Source organism: Bactrocera dorsalis, chromosome 1 (genome assembly GCF_023373825.1).
Source record: "Bactrocera dorsalis isolate Fly_Bdor chromosome 1, ASM2337382v1, whole genome shotgun sequence".
Taxonomy (NCBI): domain Eukaryota; kingdom Metazoa; phylum Arthropoda; class Insecta; order Diptera; family Tephritidae; genus Bactrocera; species Bactrocera dorsalis.
Window position 1 is genome coordinate 77933585 of NC_064303.1, and position 23806 is coordinate 77957390.

The following is a 23806-nucleotide window of genomic DNA, read 5'->3' on the forward strand; positions in this document are numbered from 1 at the left end:
TCGAAAGGAATGTAAAAAGGTAAATAAAAGAAAACAATTTCGATTAGACTAAATTATATAAAATGAAAAGAAAATTCGACAAAAAACATTTGGCATCATGTACAAAATTAGCGTGCGATTTTTACACTAGAACTACTATGAAAACTACCACCTGCAATAGTGCAGTAAAGTAAATACGAGTATAAGATTATGCGTACAAAATATAACACAGCTACAGCCAATGCAATGCTTACCTTGCTTTAGCATCAAATTTATTCCTATTATATACAGTTTTGGTTTAGAACTCTTTACTAATTGTACGGCAAGTTTGTCAAACGAATACAATTACTACTATTAACAAATAACAAGCACAAGTTTAGCTATGTACATTTCCATCGTTATTTGAGCATTTGACTTACATATACTTATGGCTCATTTTCTTGCCACTATTGCTAATTGGGATTTTTTAGTAAGAAATGAATATTTTAATTTACGATTATTTACTGCCCTATATTTATTTAGCAACCCGTTACGGAATCCCTTTGCTCCATTTCAATTACATAAAAAATTCTTCAGCATGAAAATGTGTTCTACATACATTAATATAGGTAGGGGTCAGTTTATGAAAGTATGGAGGTATATTAGGTACAAGAAACTAAAGAAATGGGTAGGTAAAACATATACATTGGCAATGAAAATCAAAAAGTGTTATTAATATTGTTGCTTTAGTTGTTCGATTCTTCCTTAAGAATACCATTATTGATATCATTAATATGCGAGTTGAAAATATCCATATCAATTTTCAAAAGTGGTTGTAGGATCACTATTCTTTTGAGATTATCTTTTGACGAAGCGATTAATTTTCTTTATATTGACTAATTGTTGTTTTACTATGCGAAGCCTGTAGCGAAGCAAATATTGCATGAGAAATTTCTTTTTTGTACGAAATTTTCAGCGCCAATACCTTCTCAATCAATTCAATACACATCTGCAAATCCATTCCGAAATCGATGAAAGTCCATTCAATGCCTTCGCGTTGGTATTCTTCTTGTTCCAAAACAAACATGTGATGGTTGAAGAATTGTTGCAGTTTTTCGTTAGTGAAATTGATACACAATTGTTCGAAACCGTTGTACTGTATATGAGAGGAGAATGTAACACAACAACAAGATATGGTAAATGTTAGGTTAAAAGGATATAAATGTTATTGTTCAAAAGTTAGTTACGTGGGATTTATGCAGGATTAGTGCAGGTCAAGGGTGGAAGGGTACTCCTTCCTAGATGCACATAATTCCAAAAAGTGGTGGAGTGAAAAGGGAACACGGGCAATACACATAGATTTCATTAAGTGTCTTTGTAATATTGGTTGTAATATGAATACTTGGTGTTGAAATCAAATGCTCACTTTACCGTCATTTACCTCAAATTATACATTATTCCCAATACCTAAAATACTTATTGGTTTAGACTCTATGTATAGAATTAAAAATATTTTTTCTCAAATATAAGTATAATATATGCTTGTAAACTTTTCATTTTATATCTCATTGCTGCGCTATTGATTCGCTATCAAAACCAACCTTTTCAATCATCTCAATACATGCCAGCAAATCCATGCCAAAATCGATGAACGCCCAATCAATGCCTTCTTTCTTGTATTCTTCTTGTTCCAATACGAACATGTGATGATTAAAGAATTGTTGTAATTTCTCATTCGTGAAATTGATACACAATTGTTCAAAGCCATTGTACTAATGGTCGAAGTGGCGATAGGTGGTGTTTCATGGTAATAATTTACAAGATTATTATATATACATAGATATTGGGAATACATATGGATAAAAGAAATAATTAAATATGCCATTGAATAGTGGGAAATATCTAATTGTGCGAGTATTCTTGAAATCATGAATTCAGATAATTGTGCCTATTTTAAAGTACAACGTACAGTGTTATGAATGGTGGGCGTGTATACGGTATAGTTATGATAATTTAATACTTGTTTTGAACTTCAACATCACATACTTGTACTAAATAATGCATACCAGTACCTGTTTCATTAGACAATTGATTTTAACAAATAACAAAACTTTGACATTTCAGACAGCATATTGATAAGAACAGAACAAAGTGACTAGCTTGCAACGGTTTCACAAGGAACATATTTACATACAAATGTCTTCATCTTATCATTGGATTTGAATAAGCACCTTTTCGATGAGATCGATACAAGCTAGCAAATCCATACCGAAATCGATAAAGTCCCAATTGATACCCTCTCGTTTATATTCTTCTTGTTCCAAGACAAACATGTGATGGTTAAAGAATTGTTGTAATTTTTCATTGGTGAAGTTGATACACAATTGTTCGAAACCATTGTACTATATTGAAGTAATACGTAAATAAGAGTTGTATTTTGCTCTCGTTCAATAAACGAGATTATAATGAACTGGTAGGTAGGTAGTGAGTACGGAATTATATGTGACTACGCTAAATAGAAAAAGGTTCAACATAGTGTTTAAATTGAAGGTTAAAGAGCTAGTGTATTTGAAATAAATTCGTGTTCCTATGGTTGTCCATTTCACTTTCATTTGTTTCGAGGTCGTGTCTTCGTCCAAAAGAAGTGTTAGTGTATTATAAGCACTATTGCTGTAACCAAGTAAGCTTTTGAAAAGCATACTCAGCAACAAGCAAATAACTAGAGTGCAAGATTCATGCGCGATTTTCAAATAAGTATATCTCACATGGACCGTACATAATAGCTGTGCCTCTTATTAGTATGTTTACGGAGGACCGGGTCATACTTACGTCGAAAATTTCAAAACCAGCAATATCCAGTACACCAATAAAGTGCTGACGTTTTTGTTGAGTATCCAGAGTTTCGTTACATTTCTTAACCAGCCATTTGAAGAGACGATCGAATACACCCTTGCAGAGAGCACCAATAGAGTTGGTGACCTGTTGCACGTTACGGCCTTGAGTAACGAATTCGTTACCGACCTTGATGCGGGGCTTCAACAAGTTCTTGTAAAGTTCAGCGGTGTCACAACCGAACAATTTAGCCACGCGACCACCTTCTTCTTCACCATCTTGTTCAGCCTGCTCTTCACGACCACGTTGCTTGAACTTCATACCACCCATGTGCATGACAGCGGCGGTGATTTTGTAGACATCCTGTTTCTCTTGAGCGGTGAAACCCAAGATATCAAAAGCTTGCTAAATGCCGCAATAAGGTTGGAAAATTGGAAAATGTTAGTTTTATTTGTAATTGATTTTATTTGTGAATAAATGTTATAAATGTTATTTATTTAGCTTTTTTTGCAGTTTAAGGTGTTTGAAAGCAAGTATTTACGATATTTTGTTTGGCTTTTTTGTACAGCTAAGGATGTGTAACATGTTTATATTTTCTACATACAAAATATTTTTAAACCATCAATATTAAAGAACGCAAACGGCATGCAAAGCAAACAACTATCAAACTATAATACAATAAATAATCCACAAAATAAATATGTATACATATTATATTCTGGAAAATTACACAAATACCTACTTAAAAACATAATCTTAGATTTCGTAGAAAGATTTATTCTTCAATGCTACTAAATGGATACAAAAATAAATCAAATCGCGTTTCTCACCAATCAAATCCTTTTGGAATATTTACTCATATTAAATCCGAACAATAAAAATATTTAAAAAGTATCTAATAAAAAGCTGATTCCGATCTTTCTTCAAAATCTATCATCTGATTAATGTTTAATTTTTTATATGAAGTAAGTAAAGAAATTTTCTTAAGGAAAATCGAATTAAAGAAACATTGGTGAAAGCGAGTAGGATATAGACGTAAATAGATTCCGGAATTTTTGGAGAGCGTAGGATATTTGAACCATAAATTTCAAACAAAAACTCTTTCATAGGATGGAGAAGGTAATAAACGTGCATTATGGTAAATAAAAAAAAACTTTTTTCTGTTGATAATTTCGTTCACTATATGTTTTCCATGTTTTTTGTGGTTCAAGCATGCTTTTACAAATATTCGCATTCTCAAATAAATAAATTTAATGAGCAGGCTTCCTTGCATACCATAGTTATGTATACACATATGTATGTACATACGAAAATACAATTTAGTTGAATATATGTAAATGTAAGTATAATAAATTAAATTATGTGGAGCTGAACTATTATTACATTTTATTGAGTTGTACAGCGCACAATGTTCAGCAAATTTCAATCAATGAATCACGCAGTAAATAAATGACAAAAAGTTGATGCAACATTCCGTTTTCCTTTTAGAACAACACAACATGCCAATCATAACATAATGCATTTCAGAATTATGCTGACTAGTGTGCTGGCACTATTATATTCTCAGATGGTTTTTCGGCGTAGATTTTCGAGCACACCGACCGTAAACGCTTTACTCTTAGATTTTTAATTTTTGTGTGTGTGTAAAGACATTCCAAAAATGTTCATAGATGCAATATAATAACATAAAAGTAATGTACTTGGGTTTCAACGTACAAAACGAGCAATCTAACGTAGAACAATAAGTGTAGAAAAGAGCAGAATTAAGGAGTTTGGTAAAATTCAGAAACGCATATCAAAGAAAAGTAACTTAAGGTTCAGTTGGTGTTGTGGGTGTATATGTAAATACTAAAAGGTGGGTGGTAGTGATGTTGGCTGTTGTACTTATAAGTACGGCATAATTATGGCAAGCGCCTCATTAATACACGTAGTTTATAAGTTGTGCTGGTGGCATGCGCACTTAGCTATGTTTGGTGGATTTGGCGCTGTTGCGTACATAAGTACCAACTACTATGCTAATTGGCTTGCTCTATGGTGGTTTTATATTTTCTGCGTTTCTTTATATTTTATTTATTTTATTTTGTTTTGCTTTTCGTTGTTACGTTGAAAACTTACATCTGCCAGCTGGAATTCCTCACCGTCATCCATGTTGGGTACAGTGACTTTACCCTGAGACACGTTATAGTAATCGTAAATATTATCAGATAAGAAGCAAACGTCTGCACAAGAGTCGAGAGAAGAAAATTGTTTGTGGTATTTTTTGGATTATTACTTTTGCACATGACAATTTCAAAACGTATGAAAAACGGCAATGAGGGAATCGAAAAAATCGAGTGTGTAGAGTGTGGTGGGAGATTTGATGTAGGAGAATAATGTTTTTTTTTATTTCTCAACTGTTTTCGATAAAAATAATGTGGTGTCGTAAATATAGATATGCGCTTTTTTATTTTAAGTGGAAAGCCTGTAGAGCAGGCTATAAAATATTGACTTTTAAGAGTTGCCGGTCTTCGTTTGTTTTACAAACGACAGGTTTATAAAAGCGCAAAACATACTACATTTTAAATATTTTTTTCTTTTCGGTTTGAATATTCCACGAATATTTCTGATGCGTATCGTAATTAAAACACTTACATGTATTAATATAATGCACTCAGTGGACGTATATATTAATACCGTTGCGGGGAATATTTTAGTAAAAAGTTATTGTGCCGGTATCAAAACCACTGTACCAAGAATTTGAATTTAACTATTGTAACTCTGTTTAAAAATATTTAATAATTTCATTATTATTGATTCAATTGACTAATCTCCCCGTTTTTGATATGTATCATATTGTCTATGCTCAATACCCGTAATGCGTTAAAGGTGATAAATGTTGTTATATCAAGCAGAGTCAAATCGTAAATAAATACAACATTATTTTTGACAAGATTTTTTGTTTTGGACCATAAGTTAATGCATTAAGTGGGGACCAAATGCTACTAAAGGAACTACAACTACTTAGAAGAATAATAATTATTTCAGCAAGAGATAGAAATTCCGGAATAACATAGGAAAATTAAATTTATTTACAATGAAACTGACATAGAATTATGAGTAAATAAATATTTTAAGTACTTCAGAGAAGCCAGCAACATGAAATCCATGTAGGTACAATAAATATTTAACTATAAAATAACTTTATATTAAATATTAATACGAAATCTCGTTTATTTCTGTACAGCGAAATGACAGACAAGAAGTGGAAATAATAAAGAAATACAAAACATTTGAAAATATATTTAGAGAAACTATGTATAAAAGAGGTTTGCAGAAAAAAATATACAGAAAGACGTATTTATATGGATAATATAGAATTAAACAGTGCGAGAGTGAGATTTTGTTACATATCAAAATGGGAACGGGTAACCACTGAAAAGGCTCACACCAACTTACGTCAGTCAATTCAAATTCTTCGCCATCGTTGACACCGGCTATCCTTGTTTTACCCTGACATATTCCAGGATAATCACCAATATGGTTCGATAAATATGCCATCTCTAGCATTTGTTTACATACCGTTATTTGGTTGCATAAAAAGTAACGATATAAAATACGATATATAAAATAGTTATGAGTGAACGAGACTGCATATAAGTATGGCAAACTCAAATGAGATATACATAGTTAGGAAAAGGATAATGCGTGACTGTTTTGGGTGCTGTTTAGCAAGAATTGTGGTACAAAGGTACCCCAAATGCTGCTTAGCCATTTGTAATGTTTCTTAATTAAATATTAATATGCATGAATACTGCGGGCTGACTTAAGCTACTTGTTAAGTTTATGATTGACTGTAAAATAACATTTCCAGGGTCCCTTAGAAGTCGTTGGAATTACTTAAGCATCAATTTGACATTTTTATGTCATGTAGAAATCATTTGTCATTTGTCATTTGATTAGAGAAAACGTACATGTAATATGTATATATGTATGTATGCGCATACGTAGAAACAAAATATTCCAACACAGATTTATCGGCTTTTGCTAACAATAAAGATCTCAGCAAATAAATAGCTCTTTTAAACAATATACCATAATATTGTTAAATATATAAAAATTACTTCATTATAAATATTAATTACAGCAGCTGCTTAAAGCTATTCTAAACCTAAAGCACTTACACGATACATACATAAACGCAGCATGAGTAAGCGAAAGAGAGTAACAACATTGAGTTCAATTATTGGAGACAAAAAAGGGGATTAATTGGCATCCACCATACATCAGTATGCTATGTGGTGGTGCTGGAAAGCGTTAACACTCGAGTTAAAATTTGAGATATTGTAATTACGAGTGAGTTTTTTACGTTTAACATTATGTTAAACATTTATTCATTACAATTATAAAACGATAAAAGAGAGAGGTAGTTATTATACATCTGTTAAGTTTCTGTCCTTTTTCCAGTATACAGCGTCATTTAAGGATTAGACGTGTCGAATGTATTTTTAGAAATTAAGATTGAATGACGTTATTATTTTCTTCCAAATTTTTTAATCTAGCTCTAAACACATGAGCATTTTGGTTAAAATTTTGACTTTTAATTTTAAATTGATTATTGAGTAAATATTTTAGCAATATGTTAAATCACATTTACATATATATTTAATGTATTTATCTCATCGCTGTATCTTACGTCAACAATTTGATACTCTTCACCATCGTCGACGCTAGGTATGGTTGTTTTTCCTTGTGACACAATGCGGTAATCGTAAATATTGTTCGAAAGTAGACAATATTCTGTTGTTGTAATGATGTGTACAAGTATTTGTGATGTGATTGGGATGATATGGATTAAGAAGATACGGAGGACACAATTGTTTTTGAATATGTGTATGTTTTTGTATATTATATGTAGTAAAAAAGGAAATAAAAAAATGAAAATTAATTTGCGTGTAAAATGTTATAACGCGTAATATACCATTTGGGCAATCAATGTTGCGGTCAGTTATATAAGAAAACCGTAGATAGAAAAATTTGAATGAAGGAGTTTTGAAAGTTACTGTGGGAGAGCAGCAGAAAGTGCCTACGAAGGCACAATAAAGCATTTGTACAATAAGGCATTAAATAATATACCTACAGACTTATAATACTCAAGGCAATGTAAAACTTACGATACGACATGAACAGATATATGTAACAATATATATAGAATGTGAATAATACTTTGGTTAATTAGTAAATTTAAAGTTTTACATATGTAATATAGCGTTAATGGTAGTACGAATTTAAATAATTAGGGTAGTAATTAACGAAAGAATAAAAACATTTTTATAAATAAAAGTATTAGGAAATTACATCGGTCAATTGGAATTCTTCATTATCATCGATACTGGCGACTGTGACCTTGCCCTGAGAGACAATGTGGTAATCGTAGATGTTATTGGTCAACAGACAAACGTCTGCGATTTTGAATGATATGGTATCATTGACAATTTGGGTTCGTATATTTTGTTTTTGATAAAAAAAAGTGGAAAGGTGAGAATTTAATAATTTGGCAATATGTAATAATTATGTTTGTAAATGATATGTGTGTTTGTATATAGTGTAAATTTAATTAATATTTATGTTTGGAGTGATTAGTGAATAATAAGGTGGGTAAAGATGAATGAAAGAATTGGTGGTAATAGTAAATATTTAAATTTGTTATGTATATACCTATATATATGCATATGTATATATCTTATTGATATATATCAATATGTATATATTATATATACACTTTTAGTATTTCTTTTAAATATTTGATATTTTTTGTCTTTAAAATTACTTTTGAACTCGTTTGCTCTTGTAACTCAATTAAGAAACTTCTTTTAAAGTGGTTATGATATTTCAATTAGCGTATGACTTTAAATGATTGTTATTTTTTTGGATACATAGTTCAGAGATATTTTATCATTCAAAATTTTAAAATTTGATGGTCTTACCTTTAACACCGGGAACGGAGCCAGACATAATCTGGTAGAAGATGTGGTATGAACGTTCCAAAGATTGCTGAGAGATTACACGAGCTTTCTCAAGCAAATCTGTTATGAATATAAGAAGTAAACAATGAATTAATTGAAATACAGAAAAATAAGCAAAAATAATAAACTCACAAGTCTCAATATCAGCACCAGCCAATTTACCGCTTGGGCCGAAGTGAATACGGATGAATTTACCCTAAACATCGGCAAGTAAAGTTATTTATAAAAGAAAGAGGTGAGAAAAGAATTGTTGTGTGAGTAATAACTTTCACTTTGTTATACTTAATACTCTAAACGAGCAACACTTACGAAACGAGAAGAGTTATCGTTACGCACGGTCTTAGCGTTACCGAAAGCTTCCAGTACAGGGTTAGTTTGTACGACCTGATCTTCCAGAGAACCCTTGTTCTTTTGCGATTCATCCTTCTTTGTTGAGGCACCGACAGTGGCGAAGTACGCAATTACCTTCTTCGTGTTTTCAGTCTTACCAGCACCAGACTCACCAGTAATCAACATAGATTGATTGACGTGGTTGGTCAACATGTCGACGTAGGCACCGTCAGAAATGGCGAAAATATGTGGTGGCACTTCATTACGGCGCTTGCCACGGTACATCTTAGCGCAACGGTTGGTATATACCGGGTAACGCTTGTAAGGATTGATGGCAACGCAGAAAAGACCGGAGTAGGTCTACAGTAGAGATCGTTTCGACACGAGTTGGAAAAATTAAAAATTGATAAAAAGAAATTAATTAATCTAATTTTTCAGGTTCTACGTAATCAGAGGAATAAAAATAAATAAAATACGAAATTTTCTAACAAATTGGAGCATTCAATTTTATCAATTTTAAATTTAAACTATAAGTTTTGGCTATTGCGCCTTATAATAAATGGAATAAAGTGGTGAACAATAATATGTATATAACGCTGCATGGGCTATTTTCTTCAGATCTTTAGTCAGAAATAGAAATTGCGTAAAATAGCCTAAACAACGTAATATGACACTTAAATCTTTAAATATGAAAATTTAGAAAGTGTAAACTGAATGTTAAAGTTATTTTTTAAAATGTTTCGCATTCATTTTTGTAATTTGATTAAATGTCAACGCATTTGAGTGTTTTTGATGTGTTGGGGTGATTTCGTAAATTATTATGTTGGTTCGATTATAATATGTTTTATCATTTTTGCTTGATTTGGTACATGTAAGTTTACCCAGCTCGAACGTGTATGATATTTGCATTGTGTTGACAAATGATGCTTCATTTATTGTTTGAAGCAACTAGTACATGCATATTTATTAACATTCCATTCTCTTCACAATGTGCGTTTTAATTCATGCCGTTGTTTTTTATCTCTGCGCTTATCAGGAAACATAAACGTTCTCCCTTCGACGGAAAAATGTGATGGGATTGGTGGTTGGTGGATTTTGTGTTCTTGTGTATTATGCAATGGATTTGGAATTATAAAATATTCCATAAGTGGATGAGTTGTATGCTTTTCGAATTATATGCAGATCTATTGGAAATGGATGTGTTTGTGGAAATGTTTATGGCTATATATGCAATCTGAAGATTCCAAAAATTTACTTCAGTTTCAGTCTATCCTTTCAATGGGTTGTAATATTGTGGGTTTTATGTTGCTTATTATGTTTTTATGACTTTCCTTGATGAACTGGTGAAAAAAGTTGGCATTTGATTTTCTTTTTTGATTAGTATGTGGCGGTGTTAGCGCATACGACGGATATTGATGCTAATGGAATAATAATGATTAATGTATTAGTTTCTTAGAACATAAATTAAAATATGTGTAGCTTACATTGCGACTGCAATTAAAAGTAAATATTATGATCATCATTTATCATTTATAAAAGTGAAAACATATTCAAAAAGCCGTATTAAATAACATTTCCAATTTACATTCATAAAGCTTTCAAACGAATTTTATATTTAGGATGCGTTAAAGATTCGAACTTTATTTTTCAAAATAAAGTTCATTTTACAGCAAGTACTACACATATTAAAATAAATAGTTGAAGCAAGTACCTTATCTCATATTTTGCTGAAAGAGCTTTACTGTTATCTCAATTTAATTTTATAGTATCTTTATCATACTTTTTCTTATTTAAACAAAATATGTGTATAACAGTTTTTAATTGCTTAGCTATTAGTATTTCTGAAATAACTGTGCATTAGTTCGACACGAATAAGCATCTGAAGTTTTTCTTAAATTTAAATCAGCTGTCTGAAGGTTAATTCCTGTTTTTCCTTTTGATAGTTAGTATGTGTTGTAAAAGTTGGACGGAATGAAGGTTTAAATGATGTGGTAAGATTGTGTAACAGTTTCACTATGGGTAAAGACAATTCAATATCATACAATAACAAATACAATGACAAATACAATAAACGATAACATTCAAAGCAAACATTGCGGGGTTTGGTGGAACCCATTTCAATCGGTTCCAACCATACTCACGTAGATAAGTTTGTTGTAGTACCGCTGTCTCAAGTTATGCAGCACAGAAGCGTCGTTCAAATATGTCAAGTTAGACATATCCTCGGCCTTTTCGTATTTCGGAGGATTGACTTGTTGAAGCTGATCTTTCTTAAAGTCTTTGGTCTTTTGTTTTGTGCGTTACATTTCAAGCATTTTTTATACGTTTTATAATTTGTAATATAATTTTTATTTTGTGAGTTATGTACCCGATTTTATGTGTTTTTATATTATTTTCATTTTAAATTTACATTTTCGTAGTAATTTTTTTAAGTTTGTTTTCATTTGTATTTTGGGTAAGTAGGTATTTTACAATTGGAGGACAGAGAGACGAAGAGAAAAAAGAAAAAAAGCTTCATTAGTGCATCGTTTTGGGGAAACTTACGTAAATTAGTTTAGCGTAGTAACGTTGTCGCAAATTGTGCAAGACACAAGGCGTATTGAGCACAGTCATATCGGCCATATCTTCAATTTTTTCGAATTTCGGAGGATTCGTTTTTTCGACCTTATCGGCTTTAAAATCCTTGGTCTAAATTTTATACAATACCACATAATAGAAATGTATAAATAAATAGTTTGAAATTATTCATAAGGGAATATATTATAATGAATTAATAAATATAATATTATAAATTGCTATTTTTATATTTACACACTTTTAAAATCATTTACAAATCTACAAGATATAAATGAAATCATTTCCTATTATTTTATTATAGGCAACTTTCGGTACTAAGAAAAAAAGTACCGACGAAAAACAAATTTATTTACATGGGAAGTTTCTCTGATAAGCTTTTCAACCAGCATGAGAAGTAGAATTTATCTAGACTTTACAAAAACAAATTAAACATTTCTACAAGAGAGTTACTTTTAGTAATGTTTTTTCAAAATTTAGCTTCGTTTAGCCTGCAACAACGTTTTACTACTATCCATATTGTGGTGATTTTGCCTTTGTACATCATCTGCATATGCAAATTATTAACGCTTGTTTTACCTCGCCGCCGGGCAGGCTCACGGAGACGATGTCACCCTTGGTGGCCTTAATTTCACCAAGAAGATAACCCTCCTTCTCATCGGGCACCCAGCAATTCTTCTTGGAGTCATAGGGTTTCGATTGATCGATACGTCTTTGTTCCAAAGACACAAACAGGTATGGGGTTGGATCCTCATCCTCTTGGCTAGCAATTGGCTTCGGCATCTTGGTTAAAGATTCGCTTTTTCTTAACAGAAAACGTAAATTAAATATATATTATTGTAACTCGAGTGAGAGTCGGGGCTTGAGTGCAAAAGTCGAAGTTTTTGCCAAGTTGTTTTCCTTTTCAAAAGTTTGAAGTGTTTCGCGTCGTCTCAGCCCAAATGCTTCCCTAAAATAGATAAAATATGAATTCCTATATTAATTTTTTGCTTTATTGTATGTATATATGTATATATTTGGGCACAAACAAAGAACTAAGAAAATTTTGTTATGCTTATTTCAATATATTGAAAAATTTAATTGTTACCCTGTTTTATATGTTTTTCGATATTATGGACAACATGTGTATGTTGTATATGCACCCGAGAGGAAAAATAAAATGTTTTTATTTCCACCTAAGAATATCAAGACCGCGAAATACAAAAAAAAAATCTTTTGATGTTATGATTTGTAATCGGATAGTTCCGTTTAGCTTTCTTTGTTCACTTTTCCTCATTAGTCCGCAGCGCTATCCGCTTGCGTTTTCTAATAGCCCACATAAGTTTTTACTGCGAGTATTTGAGTATATTTACCGTGCGCTGCTTTACCTAATACAGTTAATGTGGCGAATTATGGCGGGTGTTGGCTTTCACATATAACACATAATGAAAATAATAGCTGAGACATGAACCAATTAATGGCGTGGAAAAAGCTACATCAGCAGCGATTGTTTGCTCTGCTTGCTCTCAGTGGTTGTTGCTTTTGCAACTGAGCTAGCTTCAAAATGAGTATGTATGGAATGTGTGGGTTGTTGTCTAAAATTAGCACTCGGAGATGCTGCAACCTCGCTACCACACATTTCTACATCCATCTCACATGTATACATACATAGGCATATACCTATTTTCCACGATACCAATTCTATAAATACATTATTAAAATGTTGTATTTATGTCTTCTTATATATGCACATCAATACGTTTGAACATTGTTTTATTATAAACATATACTTGTTGTTATGTGCGTTTATGTATACGTGGTATGCTCTGTGGTGCAACTGTTACGTAAGCCTTTCGAAAATTCGCAGCATTTCCGTAAAAAAGAAACCCGTATATTTTTAAATTAAATAACAGATGAACAATGCAAAAATATGTACATATGTATAAACGAAAATTTGCTCCAATTTTGGCTTAATATTTTTCTGAGTTTCGTAAATTGAATTATGAATGTACTTAAAAGATGTATGTATTACATAACACAGATTATACATATGAATTTGATATGTTTTAAGATATCGTAGAAAATCTCTACCGCGCCACAAAAATTATCGATAATGTAATTCACATGAATCCTTGTTCAGGATATAACTTCATTTTGGAATATTTAATGTCTTTTTTAATACAATTTCACACCACATTTGAACTATTTTTTATTTCAATAAAACTTTTTTTTTTAATTATTTCAACAATTTTCAGATTTCTCTTCAGAAATATTTCTTCTATTATTTATTTGTATTTCACACTTACTTCGCGCTTTGGTAACGGGTACTTAAGAATTGAATCTCACTTTTAAATAATAGCTTTCTATTGTTCAATGAAATGTTCGTAATTTTACGAAAAAATATAGGAAACCGTTTGTCAGCTTTTCGTTTTGAAAAAAAAAATCGCATAAGAAATCAGAAATTCAATGAAATTAATCGCTTTCTAACAGCATCCGCACAAAAGGAAATGATCTAAGACGTCCGAGTTGCAAGATCGCAATGAATTGGAAAACGCGAAAATTTCTCGGATCGAAACCTTAAAAAAAGAAAAAAGTGTAATAACGTAATAAACCAAAAACTTATACACACGAGAGTGTCTACACTAAGCTATAGTAAGCTTTGAACAAGAAAATATAAAGTGGCTAAAATAAAATTGTCTAGCTGAGAGTATTTCTGTCGTCTCAAAAGTCGGTATTATTTTGAAATTTCGAAATCGTTTTCCATATGTTTGTATGTCAGCGCACGAACAACGCCGTGTGAAAGCTACTCGGCAACGGCTGGTCGTTGGTCGCCACCACATTGCCCATTGCGAACCACCTATGCGTATGCATGGACATGTAAATGTGTAGAAATATTTCTATTTCTATCGTGCTCTTTCACCTTGCGTTTCGTGTGTGAAGTTGATTTTGTATGTGTATATGCATATGTATTAAAGCGTACGTATTTTCTTTGGTATACTTTCTGATGCTACTGAGTAAATCTTAAAATTAAATTTTTTTGTTTCGAAACCCCCGAAATTAACATGTTCAGATAAAATAGATCCCTGTTAATTTCTATTAGAACATCAGACCAAAAGGAAGCAGAACTAATTCGCAAAAGTGCTAAATCTTACATCCTATTGGTTGTACATCTTAGGTGTGTTTTGAAAGTGTTCTATTTTTGAAAAAATATATTTTAATTGTATACGTTCGCACGGGTTTCAAACTATAACGTAAAAAACCTATATGAACTATTTATTTACGAAGACGTATTTACTGGCGTATACATATGTACTTATGTGTGTCGAAAGTTTAGGCTAGATATAGATTTCTCCATTAAGTGCACAATTATGTTATTCATTTGACACCAAAAACATCTCTTTTTTAAACGTATTATTCATTATTTCATATATTATTGATAAAAGAAGAAAAAGGGGTAACTTGGCTGCATCGAAACCATAATTTTTTTCACACCTATGTATAAGCTATACAGATGTGATCTGAACAATTTACACAGTAATCAATGCCTTGCATAATATAAAACGCAGTGTAAGTTCGAAAATCACTAAAGATGTGTTATACATATACATACATATGTATATGTATGTGAAATGTTCAAAAAATTATTAATTTAAAAATAATAATATTCCACTTTAGCATTTAGTGGCCACGTCGTAATCCATTAATTTTGGCTCTGTATTTTCAAGTAACGGTTAGGATATTGGGCAATCCACAAGTGTCTATTAAGTGATCCTTTTGTCCTGTACCGCATGTTATATACATATACACTTTTTATTACTTTTCTGGTTTTGTTTTTCCACTACATATTTGGAAATAATTTTGAAAGTCACTTAAGCTTTTATCACATTCAATTTTTGAAAAACAGATAAATCAAGAGGATTGGCAGGATTTCAATTTTTTCTGCTCATACTACTTCTCGCTCGCTCGTATGCACATAAATTCTCTTTCTTTCTTGCTTTCGCTCTCAAATAATTGGCATTCCAGCCGCAGTGAAAGCACAAAAAAAAACTGTATTGTTTTTATTCACAGGAAAAATACACAAGCAAGAAATAATCCAACATTAAGGTGTTGCACTTACGCGTTCGAAAGCCGTTCTGACCCACACAGCCGGCACTGTTCCTTTTTATATGAGGCAATTTGATACCATATACTCGCAATGTGCCGATATTTTCCGAACCGCTTACGCCAAAGCGCTAAAAGCACACAAGATACCGTTACTGTCGCCTCTTCTTGATCTCTTACACCCCCTCCTATTTAGAATATCCACCCACACATTGACGAATCACTGCTACTTTGTATTCATTGCATTTGTATGCGTATTCGTTATATGTATGTATATACGCAAAGTTTGTCCTGGTGGGTATTCGCTCCCTTTTTCGGTGCACGCTCATGTCCGCGATCTGTCGGTATGTACGGAATTGTTAGCGTAGTTTTCGTTGTGCTTTTGTATGCACGACACACCATTGGCGAATTCAGTGCGCTCGTATGCGGTAGCATGACTCAGTTGTTTTCGCATTTGTAGTAGTGTGATAATAGCCATCGAAGTGATGCAATCGATTGCGTTAGTATAAAGTTAGCATAAAGTATCAGGATCCATTAGAGAGAACCATATAATAAAAGTGATCATGAAAGCTTTTTGAGAGAGCTCTGAACTCATAAGAGAACACATATACATATGCAAAATGGATGAGTAATAGTAACACATATAACATACAGAAAGCGTTTCGGAATGGGCATGGACATGAACAGCTTATTTTGGCTGACACTTTGAAAATAGTATCTTGAAATTCACTGAACCAACCTGAAATTATAATGCCTTAACATATTTTAAATAAAATAATGTATTTAACTGCAACTCATAAAATGTATAATTAATTTCAGAATCGTATGATATTTTTCATTTAAAGGGAAAATAATATAGTATTTTCATTTCTCGTAATTTTGCCTTCTTGTAAGAATGTAAATATGTATGTTTTCGTGACTGTATTGATAGATTTACGTATTTACCTATGTATGTACATGTATTCGCAGACTTTCTCTATGGTTGAGTATCGAACTACTCAACAGTTTACGAATAGAAATTCCGGTCTGAAATACAACTAGACTGAAAACCATTAATCTTATACCTATTATAGAACGATTTTCTAATGATTTGATATACTAAAGCCGTATTCAAAACTAAATATTCTCCGAATTCAATCTACATTTTTAAATAATGTGAGCTAACGTAAATTTTACTTAAACAAAAGAAAATCCTGTTTTGATGGAAAGAATCAATAGTAAGGCACATCGGACCAGTCACTTGTCGTTTCTGCTATTAAATGTTGGCTGTGCATCACATTAATGATGAATATGTAGTATTAATATATGCAAGTTTATTCGACTTATGCTGCTATCACCTTACGAACTAAAACATGTACGTATATTTAGTTAAAGAAATACATATGTTCCGCTAGGCATAAAAATCAGAAATAAGCTCCCAAATACAATTTGGTTGGTATTCGATATATGCTAAATTTTTGTGTGACATCCTTGTATTCACTTTTTATGTCAAATTATATTTTTCAATTGCTTTATGGAACATACTGTTATCATTTAAATATCAATCTCACTTAAATTTTATAGCGGGATTCTGTAACCAGTCTCTAGTCTCTATTTGAGACATTTTGAGGCAAAGTCTCAATTTGAGATTAGTTACTATTCACTAAACAGTCTCTAGCGTTAGTCTCAAAATATTGAGACCTGGTAGTTAGCCGGTCACAAAACAAAAAAGAGCTCTTGTCTGCCATTTTGAATATACTGAATAGAGATCATCATAGATATTAATCGATTGTCGTATTTTTATATTTTGTAAGCAACTCAAACACGAAAAAGTTAAAAATAAATAAATTTTACATAAATTTCGTAAATATTATGAAACAAAGTCAACATATATTTTCATTTTTATTGATAACTATGTTTTTTGACGATGTTATAGAAAATTTAATATTTGTTATCGACCTATTTATTTCCATTCAAGCGTAAAAACATCTCTGAATGATGAAATGTAATAGATTTTGTGACTGTCACTTACAGAATAGCAAAACCGTCTCAAGTCTCAAAAATTGTCTCTAACTTAAAATCTCAAATTTAGAGACTTGAGACTGTCTCACGTTACAGAATCGCACGGTTAGATTATCAATCCAGATATTGAAATTAATCGATAATTTTTATATTCTTTATATTCAAGATGACGAGGTGGGCTTTTGTGCATATTTCACAAGGTACTAAACTTATGTATATCAAGCTATTTCTTGCCTTATTTGTTTGTTAGATTAGTTATTTAATGATATGTTTATACTATTGCAACATGCTGCTACGGAGTATAATAGTTTTGTTCACCTAAAGGTTTTTGGGACGAGTACGTAGGTGGGCACAATCTGATCACAGCCACACCCGCTTTGTGGGCATTTAAATGGACGATAGGCGTAGCACCACTTCTATTTCAGTAAAAAGACATATGTCAGGATTTACTCGACAGATATCTACAAACTGTGGTATATAATGCTAACTTGACAGTTCTGTTGTACAAAATCCGACTACAACCACTCTACTTCCCATATAACCCAATTTTAAATCTGACTCTTTCACCTTCTAAAACGCAAATCAAGCACCAATGATTTTATCGGGTTACAACTTTACCCGCATATTGTGCTTAAAGTAGGTCACCTTATGACCAAAAAATATTCAAATTGGATCAAAACTATTCAAGTCTCCATGTACCGAATATTGTGATCAAAGTTCAAATTACTTTTTAGCGGAAATTTCGAACAATCTGTGAGATATATTATTGAAATTTGATGAAATTATTTTGCTAATATTATGTACCCTAGTTTCAGAATAGGGTTGAATCGCGTCAATACTTCCCCTAGCCTCCATATACCTAATAGAAAGATTCTCAAACCTTCAGTCGTCTTTATACCGCATATACGAGTATCGCAAATTTGAGGTGCATATTGTACCTAAAATGGATAAACTCGGTAGAAAACTTGCCCTAAGCCCCATTTAAATAAACTTTATGCACCTGAAGTCTTTTTTCTGGACTTGATTCTGGCAAGTTGGAAGAGTGTGAAATGTTTGGTTACATCTGAACTTATCCCTTCCTTTCTTTTTGTTTATTATTATTAAATATTTCCCGTTAATTTATATTATTAGGATAGCATCTTTATATATGATCATTAATTAAAAAAGCCAGAGCACCATGCAGTGTTAAAATCTTTCTGACACTACTTTCCTTTGCTGATGGCAATTATTGATCTTATCTTAAAACAATGCATTCGAAGTTTTTTAATCAATTTTGTATGCCGCCAATGCTACTCTAAAAGAATAAGACAATATAAAAAGATATACATACATACAAAAACATATTTTATATAGTTATATTTGTGGGAATGAAACGATATGGCAGCACAGAAAAGTCAAAAGAAGAAGAAGAAGAAGAGTATCAGCAAGACGAGCAAGACGAGTAAGACGAATAAGAAGTGTACGACGTGCGGCAAGATAAAACTAAATTAATTTTAATATTATATAAATCGTTTCTTTTCTTTGTATCCTTCAAATCAACAGTTTTAATTTATAAACCATATTATAAATTTGTTAAATGTAATCGGTCTAGACTAACTAATTGATCTTGCCTACATATTTTATAATAATGAACGCATACAAACCAAATATCAATTTGCCTTTAAAAAATTTTAGAACTACGCTTATTTTTTATCTTCCATATATCCATATAATGACTTCATTCATGGCAATTGTGAATGTGCTATTATTTGTAAGATTATTACATATCTAATAAAAGTAATAAAAAATTAGTTTTCCCACAGTGATTAGGGTTCTGCGTACCTTTTTCGCACATGCAAACGTCACGTGATCTCTATTCTCTGGCTCCTTATTGAAAATATAAAATTTTAAAGTTGCATCACGATCAAACGTCTAGATATTTAGAACTACAGTATACAAAATATTCTGTTTTATTAAATGAAAATCTCGCCTTCATTTCAAAAGTACTATAATTCGCACTACTTGGGAACAATGATGTCGCCAATTACCCAGATATCGGTAAAGTCTACCAATGGATAATTCATATCCATAAGAGGGACAACATCTACACCAAAGTTATTTAATACGTAATCAAGTTAGGAACGATAAAGCAATTTTTCTAAACGTTGGAAATTTGTAGAAAATTTCCAAACTTAGTATGGAAAAACTGAAAGATGGAATATACATACTTACAAGGGAAGGCGATTTTATAACGTAAAATTTCTAAGAAATGCCATCGTTGAAAAATGGGAAACATTCTTTAATTAATTCTATGCACAGACGATTGGAAGAAGTTATTGCTAACAATGGCGGTCATACATCTTATTAAACATTTCATTTTTCTCTTAAATACTAAAAATATAATGCTTAATCAAAATGGCTTTATAATTATCTCGTTCGGCTTATTTAAATTATGTTTGAGAAACCTTGCATAATTAATATTTTTTTCTAAGACTAAGCACAACATTAATTTAATTAAATATTTATTCGAAAAAAATAATAAATAATAGCAAAATCATAGGTTTTTCTTTCATTATTGAGCTTAATAAAAGTGGCTTCATAAATTTTTCTCTGGGTGTATGTATGACACAGTAATTACTTACTTGATACAGATTTAATCAAAGTTATGGAAAGTCAACCATGGAACAATTTTTTTAGGTACCAAGTTATAAAAAAATTGTGTAAAATATGCTTGCAAACTGTTAGACGATAGAAACAAATTTGAGTATCAAGTTAGACCATCTCTATTTAATAAATAAATTTTCGGATAATTTTGGAAATATATAGTGATGGCCAGAGAGAGCAGTTAAACCAAGGTCTAAAAGTCATGGAATAATGGTATCAATGTTCTTGAAATCATTGTATGGTGAGAGATTACTGCTGGTCCTTACAAAAATATTGTCACTAGGAAATTTATGAAAATAAAGCTCATAAAAGTCGTTTTGTTGAAATATAACACATATTTTTTACATCTTTCTCTCTGTTTTCCTAAATGTACCCTAATTTTTTCAAACCAAAAGATGGGGTTAAATATATCCAAAATCAATCTGATACCGTGGGTAACAAAACGACTGTGAACCAATATTATAGAATACTTTTCTAATTCTTTATTTAAGCCTAATTTATTTCTGTTGAATATCTGACAAATAACATGCCTAATGCATCAACACGTCAAAAATACCAACTCTACCTGTAAGAAAAAAACAGTCGCCTGACTAGGACACAATACTAAGGTTCTTGTTATGTGTAAAAAGTTAATTTAGTATAAAGGATCCGGACTATTCCTGCAGTGTACAACTACATCTGAGATAAAAGCTATAACAAAAACGTTGAAAAACGTTGAATAACAAGTAAGGAAGGGCTAAGTTCGGGTGTCACCGAACATTTTATACTCTGGCATAATAAAGTGATAATCGAGATTTCATTATCCGTCATTTACATATTTTTTTATTTTGCTGTAAAATTAATTAGATTAGTAGTTCCTGAGATATGGTTTTTGGTCCATAAGTGGGCGACGCCACGCCCATTTTCAATTTTTAAAAAAAGTCTGGGTGCAGCTTCCTCCTGCCATTTCTTCCGTAAAATTTAGTGTTTCTGACGTTTTTTGTTAGTCGGTTAACGCACTTTTAGTGATTTTCAACATAACCTTTGTATGGGAGATGGGCGTGGTTATTATCCGATTTCTTCCATTTTTGAACTGTATATAGAAATGCCTGAAGGAAACGACTCTATAGAGTTTGGTTGACATAGCTATAGTAGTTTCCGAGATAGGTACAAAAAACTTAGTAGGGGGCGGGGCCACGCCCATTTTTCCAAAAAAAAAAAATACGTCCAAATATGCCCCTCCCTAATGCGATCCTTTGTGCCAAATTTCACTTTAATATCTTTATTTATGGCTTTGTTATGACACTTTATAGGTTTTCGGGTTTCGCCATTTTGTGGGCGTGCCAGTGGGCCGACTTTGCCCATCTTCGAACTTAACCTTCTTATGGAGCCAAGAAATACGTGTACCCAGTTTCATCATGATACCTCAATTTTTACTCAAGTTACAGCTTGCACGGACGGACAGACAGACATCCGGATTTCTACTCTACTCGTCAGCCTGATCACTTTGGTATATATAACCCTATATCTGACTCTTTTAGTTTTAGGACTTACAAACAACCGTTATGTGAACAAAACTATAATACTCTCCTTAGCAACTTTGTTGCGAGAGTATAAAAAGAAGTCACCGGGCCCCGACCACCGCAAGTGCTAATAGAGTTACCAAATAATGCTTTAGTTTAATGTCTTCCCATCCTAAAGTTTAGATATTTTACAAAAACATGGAGAAAGTAGAAGACTATCATGATAGTCAAACCGAAAAAAAAACGCAACGCTGTCCTCATCATATCGTCTAATTAGCTTGTTGCCCGTTCTCTCCAAACTATTTGAAAAATAATTGATATCCAAAATATCTCCGCTAATCTACGAATACGAAACTATTCCAAGTTATAAAATAAGAACAGGAGGGCATTTGAGTTGAAAAAGTACTGCTCAGTAATATTTGATAAAGCATTGATTAAGTATGGCATGATGAGCTCATTTACAAAATTAAAATGACTGTATGGTAAACAATTACGAGGTTCTGTCTGCACAACTAGTATCCATAAAATACAATGATTCCAATCAAAAACGCTACGAGACCTAACAGGTGCACCATGAGAAATGCGAGTCGAGAATACATGGAGATCTTGAAATACCAATGCTAAACACAGAACCTGAACAAATACCTAACAAAAATGCCTGTCGAAACTGCAAAATTATCCTAACCCCTAACGAAAATCTTATCCTGCCAATCTACCAATGTTTTGGTGAACAACGCTCTATATACTTAAATTATGTAAGCAAATTCAGTAAGTAATTTTCTAGTTGAAAAAATATGCATATATGTATGTATATAAAAGGCGCAAGTATTGTTAACGCGATTACATTAAGTTTTAAAATGGTTATATATGTATATGTACATACAAACACACAAACTGCGACTGTTTACATACAATTTATCCTGTAAAATATTTTCCGACTATGTTGGTTGGTTTCATTGTAGGGTTATGTGTGTGTAGTATGTGTATATTGCACAACAAAAATTAATAGGAAAATATTTTTAAAAAATTTAGCATTATAAACATCTTTTAGTCCCGCTCTCTACGCCATTGACGTTCGTCTCTGGTTTTATTGTGCTCATCTAATCACACACAAAATGCAGCAAAAAATTTTGTGTGTAAACGTATATTTAAAAGTTCATACCTATGCGTTATTATTAGGAATGCCCGAGTATGTGCATATATAAATACACAACGTACATGTATGTATGTATGTACATATGTATGTATATATTACGAATTGGTTTCTTTGCTACAGCTTGTACATACTTGCTGAGCTAGTTCTGAATGCGAATGTGAGTTTGCAAACAAACACTTCTTATATTTGGGACTCATACTGTCAAATAAAATTTTTGATTACGTACACAAAAATGTTTCCACCTAAATAAAAAAAATATCTTTAGAGCATGCGTTTTCGTTGAATTTCTTATAATCAAGTTGTCTTCAGAAACGAAAGGTCTGTAGTGGGAAAAGCTATAAATATCCGCATTTTCTGGTTTATACATACATACATACATACATATACGCATATGTATATATGTACGTACAAAAGTATAAGTATGTATTTTAATGAACTTCAAATCAATATTGGCATTCGTCCTTCAGAACAATTTAAGCGATTTTTCAATGCTGCTATTTGCAAACACATAAAATGAATGTCGATGTTAACGGCTCCATCCCTGCAATCCTAACCCCTCTCTTACGTTCACTTATTATATACTACCGCATGTGGCAGATATGCATCAATCTTAATGCTGAAATGGCCGACATAAGCCAGTGCAACATTTCTTATTGATCTTAGAACATATTCGCTAATTTTACATTTTGTTGCTATCTCAACAGTTAGATCAAACAGTCAGCGTGGTT

General features: G+C 31.9%; 3 protein-coding genes across 19 annotated transcripts in view; 2 read left to right on the plus strand and 1 right to left on the minus strand.

The window, feature by feature from the left end:
* Positions 1-15811, minus strand: part of LOC105229794 (myosin heavy chain, muscle) — a 30929-nt gene extending 15118 nt beyond the window's left edge. For 4 of the 17 annotated variants that reach the window (XM_011210378.4, XM_011210410.4, XM_011210386.4 and 1 more), the window contains exons 1-9: positions 13982-14222; positions 12276-12645; positions 11264-11407; positions 9102-9482; positions 8925-8988; positions 8754-8852; positions 4906-5009; positions 2788-3195; positions 1560-1730 (exon numbers count right to left, since the gene is read on the minus strand). In XM_011210378.4, the coding sequence (XP_011208680.1) occupies positions 1560-1730; positions 2788-3195; positions 4906-5009; positions 8754-8852; positions 8925-8988; positions 9102-9482; positions 11264-11407; positions 12276-12479 (1575 nt within the window). In that variant the 5' untranslated portion in view covers positions 12480-12645; positions 13982-14222. Of the gene's footprint in view, positions 1-943; positions 1115-1559; positions 1731-2189; positions 2361-2787; positions 3196-4905; positions 5010-8124; positions 8229-8753; positions 8853-8924; positions 8989-9101; positions 9483-11263; positions 11408-11666; positions 11811-12275; positions 12646-13981; positions 14223-15792 lie in introns of those variants that run through there. The other 13 variants (XM_011210362.4, XM_011210304.4, XM_029552933.2 and 10 more) reach the window with 8 other exon arrangements.
* Positions 1-23806, plus strand: part of LOC125776853 (SAFB-like transcription modulator) — a 502085-nt gene that overhangs the window by 269464 nt on the left and 208815 nt on the right. The gene's annotated exons all lie outside the window — the stretch shown is intronic.
* The window catches only part of LOC105229970 (acid-sensing ion channel 4-A), a 74911-nt gene continuing 67790 nt past the window's right edge, over positions 16686-23806 (plus strand). The window contains exon 1 of the mRNA XM_029553002.2: positions 16686-17130. Coding sequence (XP_029408862.2) covers positions 17101-17130 — 30 coding nt within the window. The 5' untranslated portion in view covers positions 16686-17100. The remainder of the gene's footprint in view (positions 17131-23806) is intronic.